Source organism: Camelus bactrianus, chromosome 10 (genome assembly GCF_048773025.1).
Source record: "Camelus bactrianus isolate YW-2024 breed Bactrian camel chromosome 10, ASM4877302v1, whole genome shotgun sequence".
Taxonomy (NCBI): Eukaryota; Metazoa; Chordata; class Mammalia; order Artiodactyla; family Camelidae; genus Camelus; species Camelus bactrianus.
In genome coordinates this window covers 34,030,303-34,050,816 of record NC_133548.1, presented here as the reverse complement: position 1 = coordinate 34,050,816, position 20,514 = coordinate 34,030,303, and the positions used below count along the sequence as shown (strand labels likewise).

General features: G+C 48.4%; 1 protein-coding gene across 12 annotated transcripts in view; it reads left to right on the top strand.

Moving 5' to 3' along the window:
- NAV2 (neuron navigator 2) overlaps positions 1 to 20,514 on the top strand; it is a 690,492-nt gene that overhangs the window by 648,853 nt on the left and 21,125 nt on the right. For all 12 annotated transcript variants that reach the window (XM_074372244.1, XM_074372243.1, XM_074372242.1 and 9 more), the window contains 9 exons: positions 3,049 to 3,132; positions 3,503 to 3,614; positions 4,907 to 5,052; positions 7,831 to 8,003; positions 13,057 to 13,210; positions 14,306 to 14,468; positions 15,204 to 15,304; positions 17,433 to 17,528; positions 19,212 to 19,380. In XM_074372244.1, the coding sequence (XP_074228345.1) occupies positions 3,049 to 3,132; positions 3,503 to 3,614; positions 4,907 to 5,052; positions 7,831 to 8,003; positions 13,057 to 13,210; positions 14,306 to 14,468; positions 15,204 to 15,304; positions 17,433 to 17,528; positions 19,212 to 19,380 (1,198 nt within the window). The remainder of the gene's footprint in view (positions 1 to 3,048; positions 3,133 to 3,502; positions 3,615 to 4,906; positions 5,053 to 7,830; positions 8,004 to 13,056; positions 13,211 to 14,305; positions 14,469 to 15,203; positions 15,305 to 17,432; positions 17,529 to 19,211; positions 19,381 to 20,514) is intronic.

Here is a 20,514-nt window from a genome sequence, read left to right as displayed (position 1 = left end):
TTGGTCTGCTCAAGGCAACCATTGCACGTTAAAGTCTGCACATGAAGTGCCTAGCACAGTGCTTGACCTTGATTACAAACTCAGTGATCGGTAGCTACTTGCATTATTACTCATTCTCCTGCATTCTTTTGCATTCCTGAAATCTTTGATTTTTTTCCCCAAACCCTAATATACTAGGCTGCTATGTGTTTTGTAATCCTTTATCTTCTTAACCTTTTTTTCCGTCAGTAACTTTATCAAAAGAAGATCAGAAATTGCTGTGAGATCCGAATTTTGAGGTTTAGATCCCAGTCAGAAGAGCAGAGGTATTCTTGGGTAGTTGTCTTCTCGGTAACCAGATGCATCCATTCAAATCCAGAGCCTGCCCAGGCCCAGTGAGCCAGGGTCTCCTGGGAACATGTGAGGTTGGACAGCAGGTGACTTGGAACTACCCTCTTAGTTAAGAATTACAGCTGTCAATTGCTGCCCTGTACTAATCAGAAAATAGTAATTAATTTAATTATCCATGAACTTGGATCAGTTCCTCCGATGACCACATGCTGCCCCGAGGGACCTTACATCAGACCATTTGGAACTCTCCTCTCTGTTCCAGAAGAATAAGGGAGACCCCTTACATTATTATTACTATTCCAGAAGTGTGTTTTGCTCTTCACCAAAGCCACTGAATCCAGTATTGTTTTAAAGTAAACATTTAGTCTTGCCACACACGGCCAGCAGTGCTAGCATGTTTTATTGTCTGCCATCTTTCTCACAGGCCAAGCTGTGTTTGTTTTTCTAGGACAGACTACTCAAAGCCACCTTCTCTGGGTGTTTTTTTACCACTTGTGTTTGTTTTCCTTGGGAATGTGAGAATGGTGCTTGACGTGAGGGGTGTTTTGTGGCTCTGAACCAGGCTCGGAACAGCCTCTCAGCCTGTATTTTTAAAGTTGCACACAGGACCCCAAGTCCTTTTGCTCGGCAGCAAAATGTGATCCTCTAGTTCTTCAGAGCAAATGTGGTTTCTTCTTGAATTTGCAAAAACAGTCTCTTCATAGCAGTCTTCATGGGGTCAGGTTTTTGTTTTTTTTTTTTAACCTGAAGAGAAATTAGGAATGTCCACAAAGAGAATCTTGGGTGCAATCAAACAAAGAATTGCAATACATGGAAATTCGGTCATTTAAATTTGACCTTGTCATTCCCTGGAAAGGCAAGGGTGTCCATTGTCCTTTTTCACATCCCTGTCCTGGTTCGCTTCCTTCATCTTCTATGTGCCTTCTTGAATTGATTGGCTTTAGTTTTGCCACATTTTCCAGGGCAGACTAAAGCGTATCTCTGTATTTTAAATCACAAAGGCATTTTCTCAATTTTCAATGAAGGGAGGATGTGCCATCGGAAAGAAACTGACCAGTCCACTTAACATTTCTATCACAAGAGCCCCTGCTTCCTGCCAGCTCCTATGGCTATTGGGAAAGAGACTCAACGGCTGATCCTAGAGATGTCTTACCCTTAACTCTTCCGGCCTGATGAAGTCTAGTAACAGAGTAACTCACTCCTCAAGTCTCTCCTCCTCCAACAGAAATGTCCGCTGACCCTGACCCAGACCCAGCTCGCAGCTCAGGGCGATGGCCCCTCCCCTACACAGTTACTCCGCTTTTCTCCCTCACTCCTGCATCAGTCACCTCTTCCTCTAGAACTTTACAGAACCATCAGATCTCACTTCTCTCAAGACTCAAGTATCCTGCTGGCCCTTCTGATTCCTCCCATGACCTTCTGAGTATCTTTCCACCCAGCTCCTAGAACCCTTTCTCAATCTCGCTGAACCTGTGTTCTCATAGGTGTCTCATCTTTTGTCACCTCACCTCGCCTATGTTCTCATCTTTTGTCACTTTTCATTCCCAAACCTCTTCCTTTCCCCACGGTCTCCAGTCATTTCTACATTTTGCAGTTCCTTAACAGTTTATTTTCAACTATGTTGTTGCATTCAGTGCTCACAGTCACCCTGGGAGGAACATAGACAGGTGGCCCCCATTTTATAGATGAAGAAACTGAGGCCAGTAGACTTAGATGACTTGTCCACTCTTTATCCTGGGTGTCAACAATATTATCAGGATCCTCAGTCAACCAACTAATATTTCACCTACCGCTCTGTGGAAGAAGGAAGAAGGCTTAGTGTCAAGACAAAGAGTTGCATCTTGCCCTTAAAGAGGGTTGCAGAGAAAGGGGCAGACGGGGAACAATCACGGTTCTCAGTTCTAAGATATGCATTTTTTTCATGCTTTTAACATCTCTGAAAATTGGATGCATATTTTAACTCTAATTGGCAGCATTTGAAAAACCGTCTTTGTAATAGTAAAATAACGGTGTCTCTGATGCCATCTTCTAATAGAGGTGTATGAAAGTGCAGGGGGGCCCCAGGGAAAGTCGTAACTGCCCGGGGGACAGGGGGTTCTCTAAGGAGGTAGCAGGTGGGCCTTCTAGTGGCTTTTTATTAACCAGGATTATAACAAGCAAACTCCACTTGGTTCATTCATCCTGCAAACAGGCTCAGTGTGAGCCTCTCCTGTGAGCCTGGTGCTGAGGAAACAAAAGGTCATCCTGCCGTGTAGTAGAGACAGGCGAACATCAGCCATCACAAGAGACTTCGTAGCATCACAAGTACTTTGCGTGTGATACTGCGAAGTACAGATCGGCAACCCAGTGTGCTTTAGAGAGTGAATGTGGAGACCTGACCCCGCCTGGGGGTGTTATGAATTCATGCACGGAGAGCTCTCGAGAAGAATATGTAAAAATCAGTTAGAGAAGCAGATGGGAGGAGAGTAGCCCAGGCAGAGAGGAGAGTGTGCAGAAAGACTCTAAGGTGGGAAGGAGCCCAGGGCGTTGGAGGACATGAAACCGGATCCAGGAACCGGATCCCAAAGAGTCGTGGGGAGCGGGGCTCAAGAGGCGGAAGAAGTAGGTGGAGGCTCACACACGTGGCCCCGGGCGGATTTTAGTCTTAAGACCTGGCGCTCCTGCCTTGCGAGGTAATGTAACTGAAGGTAACGTAAGGGAAATGTCTTTCCTCTCCAGGCTCACCTCGTGGCAGCCTTTGAACAGAGTCTTGGAAACATGACAATCAGGCTCCAGAGCTTAACCATGACGGCTGAGCAGAAGGTAAAGCAGAAAGGATGCTTTTTCCCTCCCCGCTTGGAATTAACAACAGACCTAAAAACACTGTTCTCTTGGACTCCAGATAGTTGTATAGATTTTAGTATACTTGTTGAACTGTAGGAATTAAATCTGAAAGAGTAGATCTGTTGCATGACAGAAACGTCCTGGACGGAGTGGTGGTCACTCCATCGGCAACAGATCTTACTCCTGTTCCTGCTGCTTTCGGCTGCTCACGGATGCCTGTTGAAAACTGATCCAACCTAGTGTTTGAGACAAAGGTTCTCTCCCCTCTAAGTTGACACTGAGTTGCACTTCAGCGGAAAACTATACGGAATGATTTGGGAATGACCGGTAACTTTTTTCTGTTCCTCAGGATTCAGAACTGAATGAGTTAAGAAAAACCATTGAGCTGTTGAAGAAGCAGAATGCAGCTGCCCAGGCGGCCATTAATGGAGTAATTAACACCCCGGAGCTCACCTGCAAAGGTAACGGCAGAGAAACAGCCTTCAGACCAGCCGCCTGCCCGCCCGTAGGAACCCTCCCCTGACAACATACGATGCAGCCTCCCTGCCAGAGGGTGGGTGTCCGTGTCACTCGGACAGGTCCTGGAAAGCACTTAATCCAGTTCCTTCCGGCCTCCAGGAAGACAGCTGTTCCAGCTCGCCCTCTCCTCTGATGCATCTCAAAAATGGAAGAAAATGTATTTCTCTTGGCAAAATGTCAAAGTGTTTCACAGCCTTAACTTCACGAATGCTTTGATACTCACATGTTGATGTGGGGCAACCTGAAATGGGTTTGTCTCTCATTTGTCCCAGAAAATATTTCGGAGGAAATTGCTGTGTCCTTGTGTATCTTCCTTGGGGGGCACGGGTACAGAGGTGAGCCTGAGGATGAGTTACCTCCAGCAAAAATGATATTAATGGTAATAATGAGAGCTAACATTTATGAACACTCACTTTGTTCTAACCCCTGTGCTGTGTTCTCGGCACCACGCTCAGTGTTGCACTTACTTAATTATCCCGTTCTCTCTCCGCAACACCCTTACGTGTGCGATACGGGTCCTCTTCACTTTGTGCTGAGAGTAACACTGGGCTTCAGAGGCGAGAGTCCCATCCTGAGGTCGTAGGATGTAAGAAACAGAAGTGGGGCCAGAACCCAGATCTGACCCTGGCACCAGTGCTCTTAAAGACCAGATGGCCAGTGTCGTGCTGTGATTGTGAGGAACGCTGTCTGCAAACTTTATTTCGGTCTCGCTGCCGTTTTGGGCAGTGTTATTTCTGGTACCACTGTTACCTCAGACATCAGGCCTCCTGAAAAAGCCTGGACTTGACATGGGAGGGCAGAGCAGAGGGAGATGAGCATTCCAGAGAGAGAGAGCAGCACTTGGAAAATCTTGAGAGGAGATGGGCTTGGCATTTCTGTGGGTGTGTGAGGAGGCTGGTGCAGCAGGAGCGGACAGAGCAAAGGAGGGGGTGCTCTCAACATAGGTGACTGTTGCTGCAACTCGGGAACACACTCTAGCGCCTGTCTAAGGCTCAAGGGAGCAGGTGTGGGGGAATTCTCTCTAAGCCTCCTCTGACTTTTGTAAAATGGAGAGAGCCTTCTTTTAACTGACCAAAGCATAGCACCCACTTATTCGAGGACCCTAAAACTAGCATCGAGGGACAGGAGGTGATGTCTAATTGGGAAATACCTCCTCATCCTCGAATGTGTGAGTTTAGGTGTAAGGGTCCTTCCCCAAGTCAGCAGCTCCTGATTTCCTGCCCTGGGTCTCTAGGAAATGGTACCTCCCAGTCCGCAGACCTCCGCATCCGCAGACAGCACTCCTCTGACAGTGTCTCCAGCATCAACAGCGCCACCAGCCACTCCAGCGTGGGCAGCAACATAGAGAGTGATTCAAAGAAAAAGAAGAGAAAGAACTGGGTGAGTACATCCCCAGACCCCCGTGGGTGCTGCCTCACGGAGTCGAGTCTCAGAAACCGCATCCCCTCGGATGAAGCCCAGGCTGGCTCTTCCCTTCAGTGCACAGACCTTTGGGAGTCGATCCAGAGAAGTGGTTTGTGGACAGGTTTCTACTAAAATCAGTGCTGGGCTCAGCTGAACGCCAGGATTGAGGAAATAACCACCTCCTTGTAGTTTTTTGTTTCATGAGACTTTACGTGAAGCACTCATCTTTCATTCCATATGTGTCATGTCTTCATCATCATATGTTGGCCACAAAGTCCCAGATCCTAGAGCAGTTACTCTCAAGTGGTTTTTACTTAGTTCCAAAGTATTTTTTGGAGTGTGCGTCGCTGGTTATCCCATCACAACCCATATTCCTTATCTATTTATTTACACAATTGCCTATGATAGCATTAAATCACCCTTCTCTTGGAAAAATTTTTGACCTTGTGCTGTAAGTAAAAGTTTCACAGTGTGGTTGTTAGCAGTCAGTGAATGGTTCTCAACTGGGGCGCGGGGCTCAGCCTCAAAATGGCAAATTGAATAGAACCAATCTCCAGTACAGTGTTTCTCCATGTTTCCATAATCCCACTGAGCCCCTTGACTTTCTTTACAATGGCATTTTGAACAGTTTTTCCCATTCCGCTTAGAAAATTCCACCCCCCAGTTTTTAGCTTTGCTACCGAGGTTGTGGAGTTGATTGGCGTTTGCTTCTCCCTGAGTTCAGTGCAGGGATACCCCAAGTGGATCTGAAGTTGGCCAGTACTCACAGGGCCCCATTTGTCAAAGCTGACAGCGTCGTGTTTTCACAGTAGCTTCCATGTCCTCATTCATTCCATACCCTTCTCACTCATTTTGCGTTATCTTGGATGGGTGGCGAGGTCTAGCAACGGAGGAGCTGAGGATTTAGTCATGCTGGTTATTGATAACTCACAGTGCAGGGAAGCTCAAAAGCCAGTTCAGTGTAAGCCTCTCATCATTCTGATTAAATGTTTCCTTTAAGTTACTAATGGCTTTTAGTCAACTCATTTGCTATGACTCAAACCAATACAATTAACTCATGTTGCTATTTCTAATATGCTGTTGATAAGTAATCTGATTTGATTATCAAAGTGATGAGAGAGAACTGTTTTCTATGAAAAATCGTGATTAGCCATTCTCTTCCATTCAGGAAATAAAACTTACTTATTTTAAGACAACTCTTGATTACCAGTGCAATTGGGGAGGATGAATAATTGGCCATCCTCAGAGAATCCCAAAGCTGAATTTTGTCTCATCTTTGTAATCTCTTCTGCCTAGCATTTTACCAGAGGTACAGGCCGGAATTCAGGTGCCAAACCTTTCTATTTCTATTACTGCTGTCTGGAAATATGGCCAGAAGTAAGAAATGGGAGAGAAATGGGATCTAGATTTGCCCACAAGCTGGACATGCAGTTTGTTATGAATGAAACTTTGCTGGGAGAAACGTCTCATTATTTCAGAATGGCTCATTTTTCTGGACTTCACAATGGTTAAGACAACCCCCAGAATATGTTTCCAGAGGAAAAGAGGCTTTAGAAAAAGGACATTACTTTTTAAAAGACCTTTTTCAAGATGAAACTTTATTTTTTTGGCCTAGAAAAATACATGCTTACCATGGCTTTCAGAGAAGACGTTGCACTTTAAAATCTTTCTGTTCTTATTAGAATTTTCAGATCAATCTCATGGTTTGGAGAATTTGTGATATACCAATTACCTTTTCCCAATATGGTTAATAAATTTCTTTAAAATATCATTTTTGAGCAACAAGTGAGATGGCTAATTCCCTGCTTTTATTATATTATCTTATACGTGTAGAAGGGCAGCAGGAGTCCTTAAGTTCATGTATCAAAGAGCTACGCGGCTCTGCTACGACCAGTGCAGCAATAAAGCTACCCTCGTTGAGAAAAGGCTTGCCCCCCTCCCAAATATATATATATGTATATGTATATGTATATGTATATGTATATGTATATATATATGTATATGTATATATATATGGCTTAGGGATGTCTGATAAGAGGCCAGAAAAGAGTGAGGGAACATAGGAAGGTGGGGCAGTCATTTCAACCAGACAGAGAAGCTAGCGGAGCTCAGATTATAGGGGAACTTCCAGACCTGCTGTTCCTCACCTTCTGTAATAGAGGAAGAGGCCCCTAATGCTTTGAAAGACTCCTGATCCTACCAGAAACCTCCTCTGTGTATGGTATTTATTATTAGCCACGTGGTGTCTAAAAAGTCCAAAGCTTTCCCTGTCACTGGCTTTCTCTGTTAAAAATTGTCTTTTTTCCTTCCCCTTCCCCATTTTTGCTTGCGTTTTCTCTGGCAGGTCAATGAGGTAAGCAAGACCAACCTTAATATCAGATACCAAGCTAACCCATCCATTGATATGACTAACCTCATCCGCATCCGTCCCGTGTCTGAGCACCCCGCCTTGTTGCTGTGTAACCTCCTCCTCCCCACATCCGTCCGCTGAGCCAGGCTCTGTCTTGCAGTGGGCATCTAGCCTCGACCCAAGAGTAGGCATGAAATGTCACCCACAGGTCCAGTCCTCTGAGCTGTCAACACCAGATAACTCTTCTTCCCTTAATGCACTGACTCGAGAGCGCTGTCGGGAGCCTTTTCCATGGCGGGAGGAGAACGCGGGAGAAGCGGCCTGCTCCTCGGTCTGCATGCCTCTGGCCGAGGCCTGAGTGTTGGCCGCAGCCCCGGCCAGGCTGACGGTCTCGTGTAATTCAGTTACGCAGCTCCTTCAAGCAAGCTTTCGGGAAGAAGAAGTCCCCCAAGTCGGCATCCTCTCATTCGGACATCGAGGAGATGACGGATTCTTCGTTGCCTTCCTCACCAAAGCTGCCGCACAATGGTTCCGCGGGCTCCACTCCGCTGCTGAGGACCTCTCACTCCAACTCTCTGTAAGTCTGTCTGCCAGGGTCACTCTGGTCAGGCGACGTCTTTGGCCCCGGGAACCCTCTCAAGCAGGAATGGCTGGGGGTCCTCTTATGCTGTATCTGCTCCTTGGGTCCTGTGTGTCTTAGGTTCACCGGACCACGCGTGTTCTTGCAGTGGCTCAGGACTGGGGACGTTGAAAGAGAGAGAAAACTCGAGTTTTTGCTCTGCTGGCATCAGTGTGGATAATTAGCTGGCTCGTCTTGGGCAGGCGGCTTAGCCTCTCTTTGTTTCCATTGCTTTGTCAAATTGGGATAATTGTTGTCTACTTATCCTATCCTAGGATTAAACAGGATAAGTGGATGTGAAAAGCTACAACCGTCCTGCTGTGACAGGGAGATGATGATATAAATGTTGGCAGTTTGGGTTGAAATTCTGGTTCATTTGGGTGACAGGGCTTAGAGAGATTACACTTTTCTTCTTTGATCAAAATTTAGTGTGGACTCTTTCTCTGAGGTCAGTGCTTAGAATTTGGAAGTTTAAAAAAACGGAGAGATTCAGTGGCAGTTCTCTTTAGCGAAGGGCTCTCTGTTTCATAGAATGATTCATCACCGTGGCCTCTCCCAGTGAATTGGAAATGGGTCAGTTTGTACAGAGCTCTTCAGGAACACAGCTGGTTGAGAGAGACAGGTGATTGCTCACTTGACATTGGTTGAGATGCTGTTCCCCTGGCACCAAGGTGCCCAGCCCACCTCCCGTGGTTTCCACTGAGTGCCCAGCGATCGTTGTTCCATCAGCGTCATAGGAGACAGCCCTGTCCTCCATCTGAAAACGTAAGGCCCAGACTCTAGAGGCAAGAATAGGTTGGGGAGGGTGGAGGGGAAGGTAGAGCGCATGCTTAGCATGCATGAGGTCCTGGGTTCAGTCACCAGTACTTCCACTTAAATAAATGAATAAACCTCATTACCCTCCCCCCGAAAACATCTTTAAAAAAAAAAAAAAGAACAGGTCAGGAATGGCTTGGGACAGACAGTCGGGGATCCAGGTGCCAGCTCAGAAGGCGACACGGCCGGCTTCCGGCAGCAGTGCAAGCGACTGCCCTTTCCCCGCGGGGCCGAATCCCACCAGAGACCTTGGTAGAGCCAGGTGAGAAGTGGAAGGAAGACCGGAGCCAAGCAGTCTGCGGGGGCAGTTCCCACGAGATCAGACAGTGCCTGGGAGAGGATGACCACGGCGCCGCGCTCAGGACAGCCTCTGAGAGAGGGTTGAGCAAGGGAGTAGGGTGGCGGTAGACACCTCCATTTCCTCACTGGTGAGCATGAGATGAATGACATCTGCGTCACTGGCGTCTTGGGAGGGCCCGGCTGAGTGCTGTGCACGCAGGGCCGCCTCCTGCTGTGCCCTCCTTCAGCCTCAGGAGGCCAGCTCTGTGGGGCCACTCCCCGGTCCACACAGCCTGCTAGCCCACCCGCTGAAGACAGCGGCCTGTGCCAGTGTCCCAAGGCCGGCCTGCCAGATGGGTGCAGGAAATGCAGGTGAGAGGGTGAGCCAGGCCTTTGTAGCACGCGGCCTGCCGGACCACACAGGAGACAGGAGGTGGAAATGAGGAGACAGCCTAGGGCCCTGATGTTTTTATCAGCCCACTCGCCGGTGCAGCACATCAGGGTCTCCATTTTACTCAGATGAGGAGCTCCTCTTCTCTCGGGGAGCACTCTGGTAGGAGGGTGGCCATGGGGACAGGCACTTCTGCTTTGGGCGAAGGTGTAAACAGGGGTCAGGGGAGAGGAGCACTGATGGCTGGACAGCAGTGCCCCTCCAGCTGCCCTGTGTGCTGGTGTGAGGGGTTAGGCCAGTGATTGGGAGTGTGAGTCCTATGTGACCTGCAGGGAGCCCAGGAGGCAAGTAAAGGACCGGCCATCATTGACTCACATGCCATCATCCCAGAGCTGGAGGGATTCTCCAAAGGGGTTGAATAGAGGTGGAGAAGAGGCAGAGGGGCAGGGTCTGAGCTCTGGGGTAGGAACCCAGGAACAGAGAGAAAACTGTTTGGAGGCAGGAGTAGTAACTAGGCCAAATGCCAAGTGGCCAAGTGAGGTAAGGGGAGGGTGGCCATGATGCACTCAGCCACATGGGGCTCCTGGAGACCATAGCGAGAGAGCGCTCTGTCCAAACCACTTACCCCATCGGGATTGGGTGGGGCTGCCTCTGGGCTCGGCAGCCCTTCCCTGACATTCCACAGCATCCATGCACACTGCAGATGTTTGTTTTGGGTCTGGTTTTCCAAAGGGTGGGCAGAAAGCAAATGCTTCTTTCCAGCCTTGAAGGGTTTATAAGAATGTGCAGATCTAGACATGAGACAGAGTTCAAAGAAGAAACCAAAGGCAGAGGAGTTGGGGCTCAGAAAATTTCCTACTCCGTGGGTGGAAGGAATGGCGGTGTGGGAAGGCAGCATTTCCCATACTCGGGCGTTTAAAATTAGGTCTTCCACCAGCCCTGCCACCTGGGCAAGACTGGCGGGAATGTGCTGGAATGAAGTGCTAGGGACTGAGTAGGAAGCGGTGAGCATCAGGCTGCTTCAGTAAGTAGCCCATGGAGCGGACGAACGTGAGTGCCCGCTGGTTGTCGTCCAGGAGCGTGGGCCCTCAGGTTCAGCAGACCCACCAGATTTGTTTCTGATTCTGGCATTTCTTATGGGCACGTCAGCCTCTTTGCCTCAGCCTCCCCATCTTTAGAACGGAGGTCATTGCAGTACCACTTCCTGGAGTTAGTGATGTCCGTGGTACCTTAAATAATGTACTGCAGATGCCTACCACAGTGGCCTACGTGTTCAGTGAGCGTTTGCGGGGCACCTGCTACGTGTGGATCAGTGACATCAGACACGACAAATGAGGTAGAGAAGAACCCTGGTCCTGGGAGCCAGCAGCCAGGCAGGGAGGGGTTATCAGTGACAGAGCAGAAGTCTAGTGCCGAAGGGACGAGGGGCAAAGGCTCCGTCCTGGGCAGTCGGCATAAGGACTAACTTAGTTGGGGCTTGTTTTCAACATCATCTCTGTGTTGTGTGTTTCTGAGAACTGGCCGATTTGAGGGGCTAACTGAAGGGCCCAGGACCTTTGGTGCAGTTACTCCCACACAGACTTTCTTCCTTCTAGTTTGCTTCCCTTTGTGACGTCATCATTGGCCAAGCTTCACAAAGTAACCCATGTGGTAAATTCCAGAAAGCAGGTCCTGAGAAAATGTGGCTTCTCTTGCTGAGAAAGCCTCCTGGGGGAAAAGCACAGACCCGGTAAAAGAGACTGCAGCAAAATGCCTTGCCGTGGACTGACAGACGGACTGACACAGTGTGAACCAAAGCCGGTTCTCTGCGGTGGACTGGAGCCTTTGAGATCTGTGCTGGGCATGGTTTGGCTAAGACCAGAGTGTCACCGTGGAACTTTGTTCAGACTTTACACTCCATTTAAACCCGGAAACCATAGTCCTTTCTCCAGAAAGAACCAGTTTCTGCATGCTCCTGCTGCAAACCTCCCAAACCAAAAAAAAGCACGACTGTCATTAAACCCTCCAAACCACAGGCTATTCACATCGCAGAGATCTGTGTGGGGGATGATCTGATTTCTAAAGACAGTTCAGCACCAAATCTGTTGACTTCAGTTTCTTATAGGTATGGAGTGGGAAGAATTATAAGATTTGAAAGAGTCCATTGGAAGTGTTAGAAGATTTTGAAGTAGAGGAGAAGTTTCCTTGGCTGCTGACAACTTTTGAAAATAAGAGGTGGTTTTGTAACTCTCGCAACAGTTCAAGTGCAGGCTGGGAAAACAGCCACAAAAAGATTTGGCTGTTCAGATGTTAAATTTTTCTTCTAGTCCTCTCTGCCCCCGAAATACAATTGCATCTCTTTTAACCATGATAATGCTTTTCCTTTGGCAGTGAGCGTTTCCACACCCTCTACCAGTTTCACATGTCAGGTTTGGTTTGGCCTCACATCCAGTACTTGGGTCTCCCGTGACCATTTCTGCAGACACCACATGCTCACCGTGCCTTTCAGAGATAATCAGCTTCAGCTTTGTAACTTTATGGGCTTGGGTTTTTTTGTTTTTTTTCTTTTTTCTGTTGTCAGTCCAAGAAATGTCAAAGCATTCTCTTTTGGATCACCGCTCACCTCAGCTCCTATAATCCTTGAAATCAACAGAACTTTTCTTATAAAATAGAACTAACTTTTCTAACATTACAATTTATCATGACTTTTACTATCTTCCACTTTGTGCTGACCTGCCAGACATCGAAAGAGCAAACCTAACTAATCAAATAAGGGACCCAGCCTGGAAGGACCACTTCTTAAGACAGAGGGACTCACGGGGTCCTGCGGTCCCCTGATCTGGTGTCCAGCTGGGGAAGGAGAACAGCTCGCCACGCTGTTGCATGCTTTCAGATAAAAGTTGGGCTTCCATGTCACATCATCCTTACTCTCTGACCACCCGAGATGTTTCTCTTCCTTGCTGTGAGCTTGTTGTAGGGATGGGGGAATAAAAGACTGCTCTCTAGACCCTTTTAGGGGAGTGGATTTTAGAATGTGTCCAGGAGAAGACTTAGCATCTTCCACCCATATCTTCAGGTTTCTTCTCCTTTTTGGCAGATAAATATCATCCTCAGATGTCTGACCCTGGAGTGTCGAATCTTAAAAACAGACAGATGACATCGTTTCTCTGAGTGGGTTTAGATCTCAGAGGCCATGTAGTGTCAGCATAGGGCCCAGCTGTGTACACATCACAGAGGCTTTCAAAGCCCCAAGGTTGCTGTTCCATTCCGCAGGCTCCTCTTTATCCCTAGATTACTGGGATTTGGCTGAAAGGGGCAACAATGCCATTCTGATTGCCAGAGCTCTGCAGAGAGAGTGTAGAGAAGCAGTAAAGTCTGTGAATTTCAAGTGCTTTGATATTTTCACCCCCAGGAAGCACAGGGCAGCTGGTTGTACAGGGTTACTCCTGAACAAACGTGATGATGGACATGGAGTGGTTGTCAGTGGGGGACTAAAAGGGGCGGAGCTCAGAGCTGTCTTGGTCGGTAACATTCCTCTTTCTCTAGCATTTCAGAGTGCATGGACAGTGAGGCCGAGACGGTCATGCAGCTCCGAAACGAGCTGAGAGACAAGGAGATGAAGCTGACCGACATCCGCCTGGAAGCCCTCAGCTCTGCGCACCAGCTGGACCAGCTCCGGGAGGCCATGAACAGGATGCAGGTGAGAGTCGGAGCGCGACTGAGCCCCAGGCTGCCCGGGAAGGAGTGCCCTCTGCCACGCCCGAGGGCTGCTTTGCCTTCCTAGCCTTGCTCTCTTTATAGGCCCTCTCTGTTGCTCAAAGCCAATCTTTTGGAAGTGTCAGAGTAACCAAGCCCCTTCACTGCCACAGCCTCCTGCCTGCAGCACTGTCTCCTGTACCTGGCCCACAAGGCTTCTACAGGATGCGTTGTCCTCTTACTCCACCACCCACTCCGAAATCCACCTTCCAGACTCTGCTCACCAGCCAAAGGGAGCCACCGACGGCCCCCTTTTCCTGCCCCAGGAATTTGTTTCCTTTCTTCCCTCCACTGGGATAGCCTTCTATACACCCTTCCCTCAAGGCCCAGCCTGATGCCTCTTCCTCTGCAAAGCTTTTCCAAGTCCTGCAGCTTCAAGAGTTAGTGCCCTGACCTGAATTCCTATAGATTTGTTTGTAGGGCCCTTCTCTCCTGCCGCGGATTGAAGGCTTTTGAGTCTTCTGAGCTATTATTTTGCACCCCTTTCTCTGGATGTAGCACCAGTGCTTAACACACAGTAGGTTCTTCGTAAATATTCAGAGAGTGAAAGAACACTGTGAGTTCTACTAAATTTCCCAAGGGAGGTTCCTTGGGACACTTTCCACGAGAAGCTCTGTGAAAGGAAAGCGCCTTGATCAAATATGTTTAGGAAGTACTGCCCCTCTCAGATTCACAACGCATATACCAACTCATTAAAGTTCTGAGAAGTCGTGCAGTAAAGGTCTGGGTTGAGAAACCCAAAGTTTCTCAAATTTCTCAGGTAAGACTTTTTCCACCTTCCACTCAGACTCTGGGAGACATTTCTGAGGTCTTGTTAAAGGCCAGGTCTCGAAAAAGACAGCCCCTCCCCTGCTGGAGAGGTCTTGTGTATCCAGCAAGGGCAGGGGACACTGTTGAATCTCTCTGATGGTGTAACTTACTCCATCTCGCCTGAGATTCCCACTCGATCCCTGCAGAGAACTTTTAAATCCCTCCTCCATAAAAGGCTTTTTTGCATTGTATCCACCTAGTAAGTGAGCTTCTCCCTTACCCTTCGCAGAGTGAAATAGAGAAGCTGAAAGCTGAGAATGACCGGCTGAAGTCGGAGTCACAAGGCAGTGGTTGCAGCCGGGCGCCCTCCCAGGTGTCCCTCTCTGCCTCCCCAAGGCAGTCCATGGGCCTCTCCCAGCACAGCCTGAACCTCGCAGAGTCAAGCAGCCTGGGTGAGTGGTGTCACCGGGCCTGCAGCAGGCACTCTGGTCTCTAAGCAGAAGCCCCAGGATGAGCAGAGCAGCAGATCAAATGGAGAGGCAGCAAGCGTGTGTGCACTTAGGGTGTGCGTGTGTCTGGGTGTGCGTCTGCTACCAACATGAGCCCAGCCGTTAGACTGCTGTCATGCTTCGCTCCAGCGCCCCAGTTTCTCCAGGCTGTGAGCTTGGATCCCCTCGCCCACCATGCTGAGTTTTGTTCGACCCATTTTAAGAGGCTGACCTGCAAGCTGTATGCTACATACAACCCCTGCCCCCCCACCCTACCCCATGGTAGCCAGTCCCACCTGGGCAGTGGCTTGGTTTATGACCTTCCTGCCTTCGGGCTGGATTCCAGGCTGTGTGGTAGTTAGCAACCATGATCCAGGTTTTCATTGTAAGCACATCGAGACTGACGCTTTGAGTTCTTATCCATGATGCTGCTGTTGCTAGCGTTTCGGTTGAGTCTCCCTCGCACTTCCATTTGGCAAGGCACGTCGTCAGCCTGCTGGCTCCTTGGTTGGTCCACTGTTGGTTTCTGTGGTTGCATCCTCCATTCTGCCCTCGCCCCTTCCCCTGCCCCCACCCCACGCCCCCCCGCACCCTGACACCTGGTTTGTCCCGCTGCCGTGCTGATAGGCGGCGGGGGTGTCAGGAAGCCGGCTTTGCTGTCCCCACGTGCCTAAGGCTGTTGATGTTTTCCATTCGCAGACATGTTGCTGGATGACACTGGTGAATGCTCGGCTCGGAAGGAAGGAGGCAGGCATGTTAAGATAGTTGTCAGCTTTCAGGAGGAAATGAAGTGGAAGGAGGTTAGTTGGATCCCTCCCCCTGCTCTGCCTGTCCCTGCGCCAGGTAGAACTACCTAGCGTAGCGATCTCATCCTTACACCCTGCCACCTCGGAGCCTGCGGGGACTCGGAAATAGTACTAACGCTTTCCCTAACTCACGCTAAACCCCAGCAGCATTTCGACACGGTGGAAGTGAGCCAACGGCCATTCCCTGTCTCTTATGTTTGGAACATCTACGAAGAGCCCTAAAGATGGCCCGTGTTGCACTTTCATGTCACTAACTAAACACTCGCATCAGTCAGAGATGGCTTTTCTGAATTTAATCTCTTCCCAAAGCTCTTCAAAGGCAGCTAAGCACATGTAGCACAGAAGGTACAGAAGAGCAAATTCAGCCGACCAGGAGCACCAGTTTTAGCCAGTTGTCAGAGGCTGCTGACCAGGTAGACGCTGGGAGACAGAGGCGGCCAAGCCCGGCAGATCGCAGGAGGCTCGAAGTGAAGGTGGCGGGGCGTCCTGACTCACTGAGGCTGGAGGGGGGCAGTCCTGAGTTTTCTGAGCAGTTTCTGTTCTATTCTCTTCCAGGGTCTAGAGTTTGTACCCCTATAAGCAACTGTCTCAGGGTATGGGTGGGGATTGGCAACCAGAGTCGATTTTTAGTCATTGATTAAATCCAAATGATGCTCTGAATGACCATCTCTCAGATACATGGGAAGACTCAGGAGTCCCTAATTTACGTCCCTTTGAGTTTTTTGTTTGATTGTTATTTCTTAATATTCTAGCCAACATGCTAGTGTTGTCTCTGAGAGCTAGGGAGCCCGCAGTGCCCTCCAGAACAAAGCGTCTGCAGCCAGACTTCTCTGCCAGGGGATGCCACTCTGTGGCTGGCTGTCTAGACTCACTGAAGGGGGTAACCCCAGGATTTTGGAGCTGCCAGGGGTTTGAGCATCACCTAGCCTAAAGGATCCAATAAATAGCTTGATTTTCAGAGCTTAGCTAGCAGAGTGATAAACTATCAAGGGGAAGTCTGTTCTTAGAACATTCTGTTAACAAATGCAAGTGATACTTGTGAATGCATTTTATTCTAATGATCATCAGCACAAATAGATCTTATATTTAACAAAAGTTTGAGTCTGAGTCACTTTCAAAAATTGCATTGTTCTGGACTACCCCAGCACCCAGATGAGGTTGGTTGTCCAGGTGTGATCTCCATTTTACAGTTGAGAAACCAAGACCCAAGCATCACTTACCTAAGGCTGTGAGGCAAGTGGTGGGGCCAGACCACCTCACGGCAAGATTGGTGCTCTTTTCTCCACTGATTCTGCTTAACTGCCAAATACACCCTCTTCCCACCTCCCTCACGCTCCTAATTCTATATTCTTATGAGCATGTCAGATACTTTAAAATCAAACACGATGGAATGTTCTATTAGCTTGCCTTTAATCAGTATGATCAGTTAGCCCCCACTATGCAGAGCCCTGCAGGCAGAGATACAAAAGAAGTAGGAAAAGATGATTGTGAACTTCCTGGAGTCTGACTAGTTTTCTGAACTGAGCATGTTTTAACTTTTAATTAGAAGAAAAGAAATCAATACTATTTAAAAAAGAAGAAGAAGAAGAAGAAGAAATAGAAACATAGTCTATCCTGAAGGAGTTTAAGATCTAGCAAGGAGACAAACTTGATAGACAGATAAGACAGAAACACCTAAAAATAAATGAGTGCAGAGTACACATATAAATTGTGTACAGAACTATTGAAGTGGTGTGAACTCTGAGCCTGGTGGGTTAATCATTGAAGGCTTCCTGGAAGAGGTGAGTTTGTAAGCAAAGTTTGGAAAGACGGGATAGCAGAAAGGGGAGAGCATTCCATGCAAGGGTCTACACACTATACAGGGTACACGCTTGGTAGAAGGCTCTAGATTCCAGAGAGGAGATCCTCTCTCCCTGACCCACAGGTTGCTGTATTAGCAATAGAGGAGGAGAGTGTTTAAGACTGTAGCATTCAATCTAAGTCACAGCTGGTGTTAAAACAATAGGAATTTTATTCCCCTCTCAAATCGTTGGTGGAGTTCTAAGACAATCTGAGTCCTCTGCTAAACTGAGTCAAAAGAGATCCACCCATTTTTCACCTGCGTACATTTCCTTGCCCTTAGGATTCCAGACCACACCTCTTTCTCATTGGCTGCATTGGCGTTAGTGGCAAGACCAAGTGGGATGTGCTCGATGGGGTGGTTAGACGGCTGTTCAAAGTAAGTGTTTCATGAAGACGGCTGTGCCGGTCTCTCTCCCCGAGCGGGGGCCTGGGCTTAGGGAGGGAACGGGAGGTTTGTGTCCAGAACCTGGTCATTTCTCGGGCCTGTCCCCTCTCCCACATCCTTATGATGCTGGGACCTGTGAACAGAAGGAGGAAGGTAAGTACAGACTGGGAACAGGCCCAACTGTTCTTGTCTGCCCTTGGCAGGGGTTGGCCAGCCAGTAAGAGTCATTCCCTGGCCTTGAGCGATTATTTGAGCCTCTCATGGTGAACTGCTCATGTCCACATTCTCTCTTCACCTTAGAATTGTGTCCTGTTGAGTATGTTTTGCAGTGTGTGTCCTGTGGCTGGGGCTGAGACATCAGATTTCCCTCCTTCATCTGAGGGGAGAGGATTTGATCTAGCGTGCCTGGCGTCCTGTGCCAACACTTTCAGAGTCTGCGATTTGCACTCCAAGTGACACTGACTTCTGATCCATGGCCAGTGTCAAAGATGTTGGCATAGTTATTTTTCTGTTCATTCTAATCCCATCATTGGAGTGGGTGTTTGCCACAGGAGAAAAAACTAATGAGTATCGAGGTGAACCTTGACATACTAAGTGGTTTGAAAGAAGCTTTTGGTACATTTTTTCTATTGACTTGAAATAGGTTAACAACCAGAAGTGTTCATTAATCATATCCCCTGAGTACGAATAATGGCCCACATTTTTTGAGCCAGAGATCACATTGGTCTCCTTGAGTTGGTCTGATTTCAAAACCTGACTTTTAACCAGTGCACTCCAGTCTCCTAACATCTAGACTCAGGAGGCTTCACACACAGGAAATTCTGTTGTCTGACCAAAGCTCGCTCCCCGTCTTGGCGGGCCATCTGTAGAACTGTGACCAGGTGAGGGACAGGCGTGGCCTAGGGCAGCCCAGGTCTGCTCCCCCAGCCTAAACCTGGTCTCTGCTGGCGTGCCGTTGGACATCTTTGGATTAGAAGGACGACAGTGTGGACAAAAAGGTTCTGTGGGGAGTCACACATGAGGAAATAGGGCCATTAAAGGGAGAGGCTTGTTATCAGCCTTCTGCCCACAGACCTTCATTCCAAGTTCAATGACCTACAACCTTTTGGTCACTCACCTAAGAGGGAACACCTTCCAAACTCCACACACATTGGCTTCTTTAGAACTCAAGAGTTGCTTTTTTTCTAGCAGCCCCAGGTTTTGTTCCCTTTGTCAATAGGATGGGCCTTGACCTGAGCCAAAAGAAGGGGCTGGTAGAGAGATTTCTTGTCCATTACTTTTTCATGCATCTTCCAGCACACCTCACAGGTCCTGACGTCTTCAAGACTTCAGCTGAACTTAGAGGACAGGCAGCCTAACATTTCTGTGCTTGGTTCATCCAGACTAAACGTCCACCATCCTGTTAGGGTTTCCCACCCCCCACCCCCATACCACCATCACTAAGCAAATAAATCTGTATTTTAAGAGGCCTGTGGTACAAGGGCTTCATCCCCACAGAAAGTCAGCTCTTCTGTCCCTCGTTCCACAGTGTTGGTATTTCAACTCAGGCATCAGCTGAGACAGAGGAGAAGGTGACTGTAAATCACCCAGTGAAAACATGAGTCATGGGCAGATTTTTGGCCACGTGTTTGACGGGGTCTTTATTTTGTTTTTTTTTGTTGTTTTTTTTTCCAGGAATACATCATTCATGTCGATCCGGTGAGTCAGCTGGGGCTGAATTCAGACAGCGTCCTCGGCTACAGCATTGGGGAGATCAAACGCAGCAACGCTTCCGAGACCCCTGAGCTCCTCCCCTGCGGCTACCTGGTCGGAGAGAACACGACCATCTCCGTGGCTGTCAAAGGTACTCCGGCCGCCCGCAGACGCGGGAGCTTTGGGAGCCACAGTCCTTGTTCTGTGACTTGGCACAGGAAACCGTGGCCGCAGTTGTGTTGGGGCACATGTATGCGGGTTGTATTTTTTTTCCCTTCCACCACAGTTACTCTTACCTAAGCAAGCTGAACAGTCTTTAGCTTTTTCGACCTCCGTCAGGTACAAATAATTAGAGTTTATTGCTGAAATTACATAACAAAAGATCCCATTAGCCTTATGACTCTGAGATGATGGAATCTTAATAACCCTGTTGACATGGGGCTCAGCCGATACTGGTGAGTTACTCTTGCCAGAGAGCCTTGGACTCGGTCCCTTTCTGCAGATGGGGAAAGCATGATTTGCTGTAGGCTAGCGAGGGGTCGCGAGGAGCACGCTGAGGAAATGCTGGAGCTCTTGCCCACGCATGATGCTGCTGGAGCTTCCTGTGGCCTCATCAGCTAGAGACGTTACGCCCCAGGCCAGAGTGGGTTCCGTGGAACTCTAGGCCCACAGAGAATTTTGGGAAAAAAAAGTTCATGGCCAAATAAGTCTGGGAAACTGCATCATTGCCATCATCCGGGTTGGGAGGCAGCGGGGCGGGCGTGTATTGGTACTCTATGAAGGCTTTGTTAGTGTCCTAACTCTTAGAGCTGCTAAGCAGGCTGTGTGTGATCCAGTCTGACACAGATGTATTTGACCAGAGAGTCCTTTTTCCTGTATTTTATGAACCACCTAAAGAATAGACTGATAAACACTGCAGAACAGAATGACAGACATAGAACGAACAGACTGATAAACTCAACTTTCAAGGTGCCTTGTTTCTATTCTGTAAGACACTGATCTCAGCTGTAGATTTAACAGTGCGGCTTGGGGGTTGTTTGATACAAGTTTGGTTTCCTGGTTGGGAGGTTTTCCAAAAGCACCCCCAGCGTTCCTCATCAGCAGGAATGACGATCTCACTCTGTTGGCGACAGGTGGCATATTTTTGTTTGAGCCTCACACAAGCCTTATCTTGCAAGCAAGTCGAATTCCACAGTTGTGGCCTCGGGCCACAGATGCCAGAAACCTACTCAAAACTAAATTCAGCAAAAAAAAAAAAAAAAAAAAAAAAAAAAAGGAAACATAG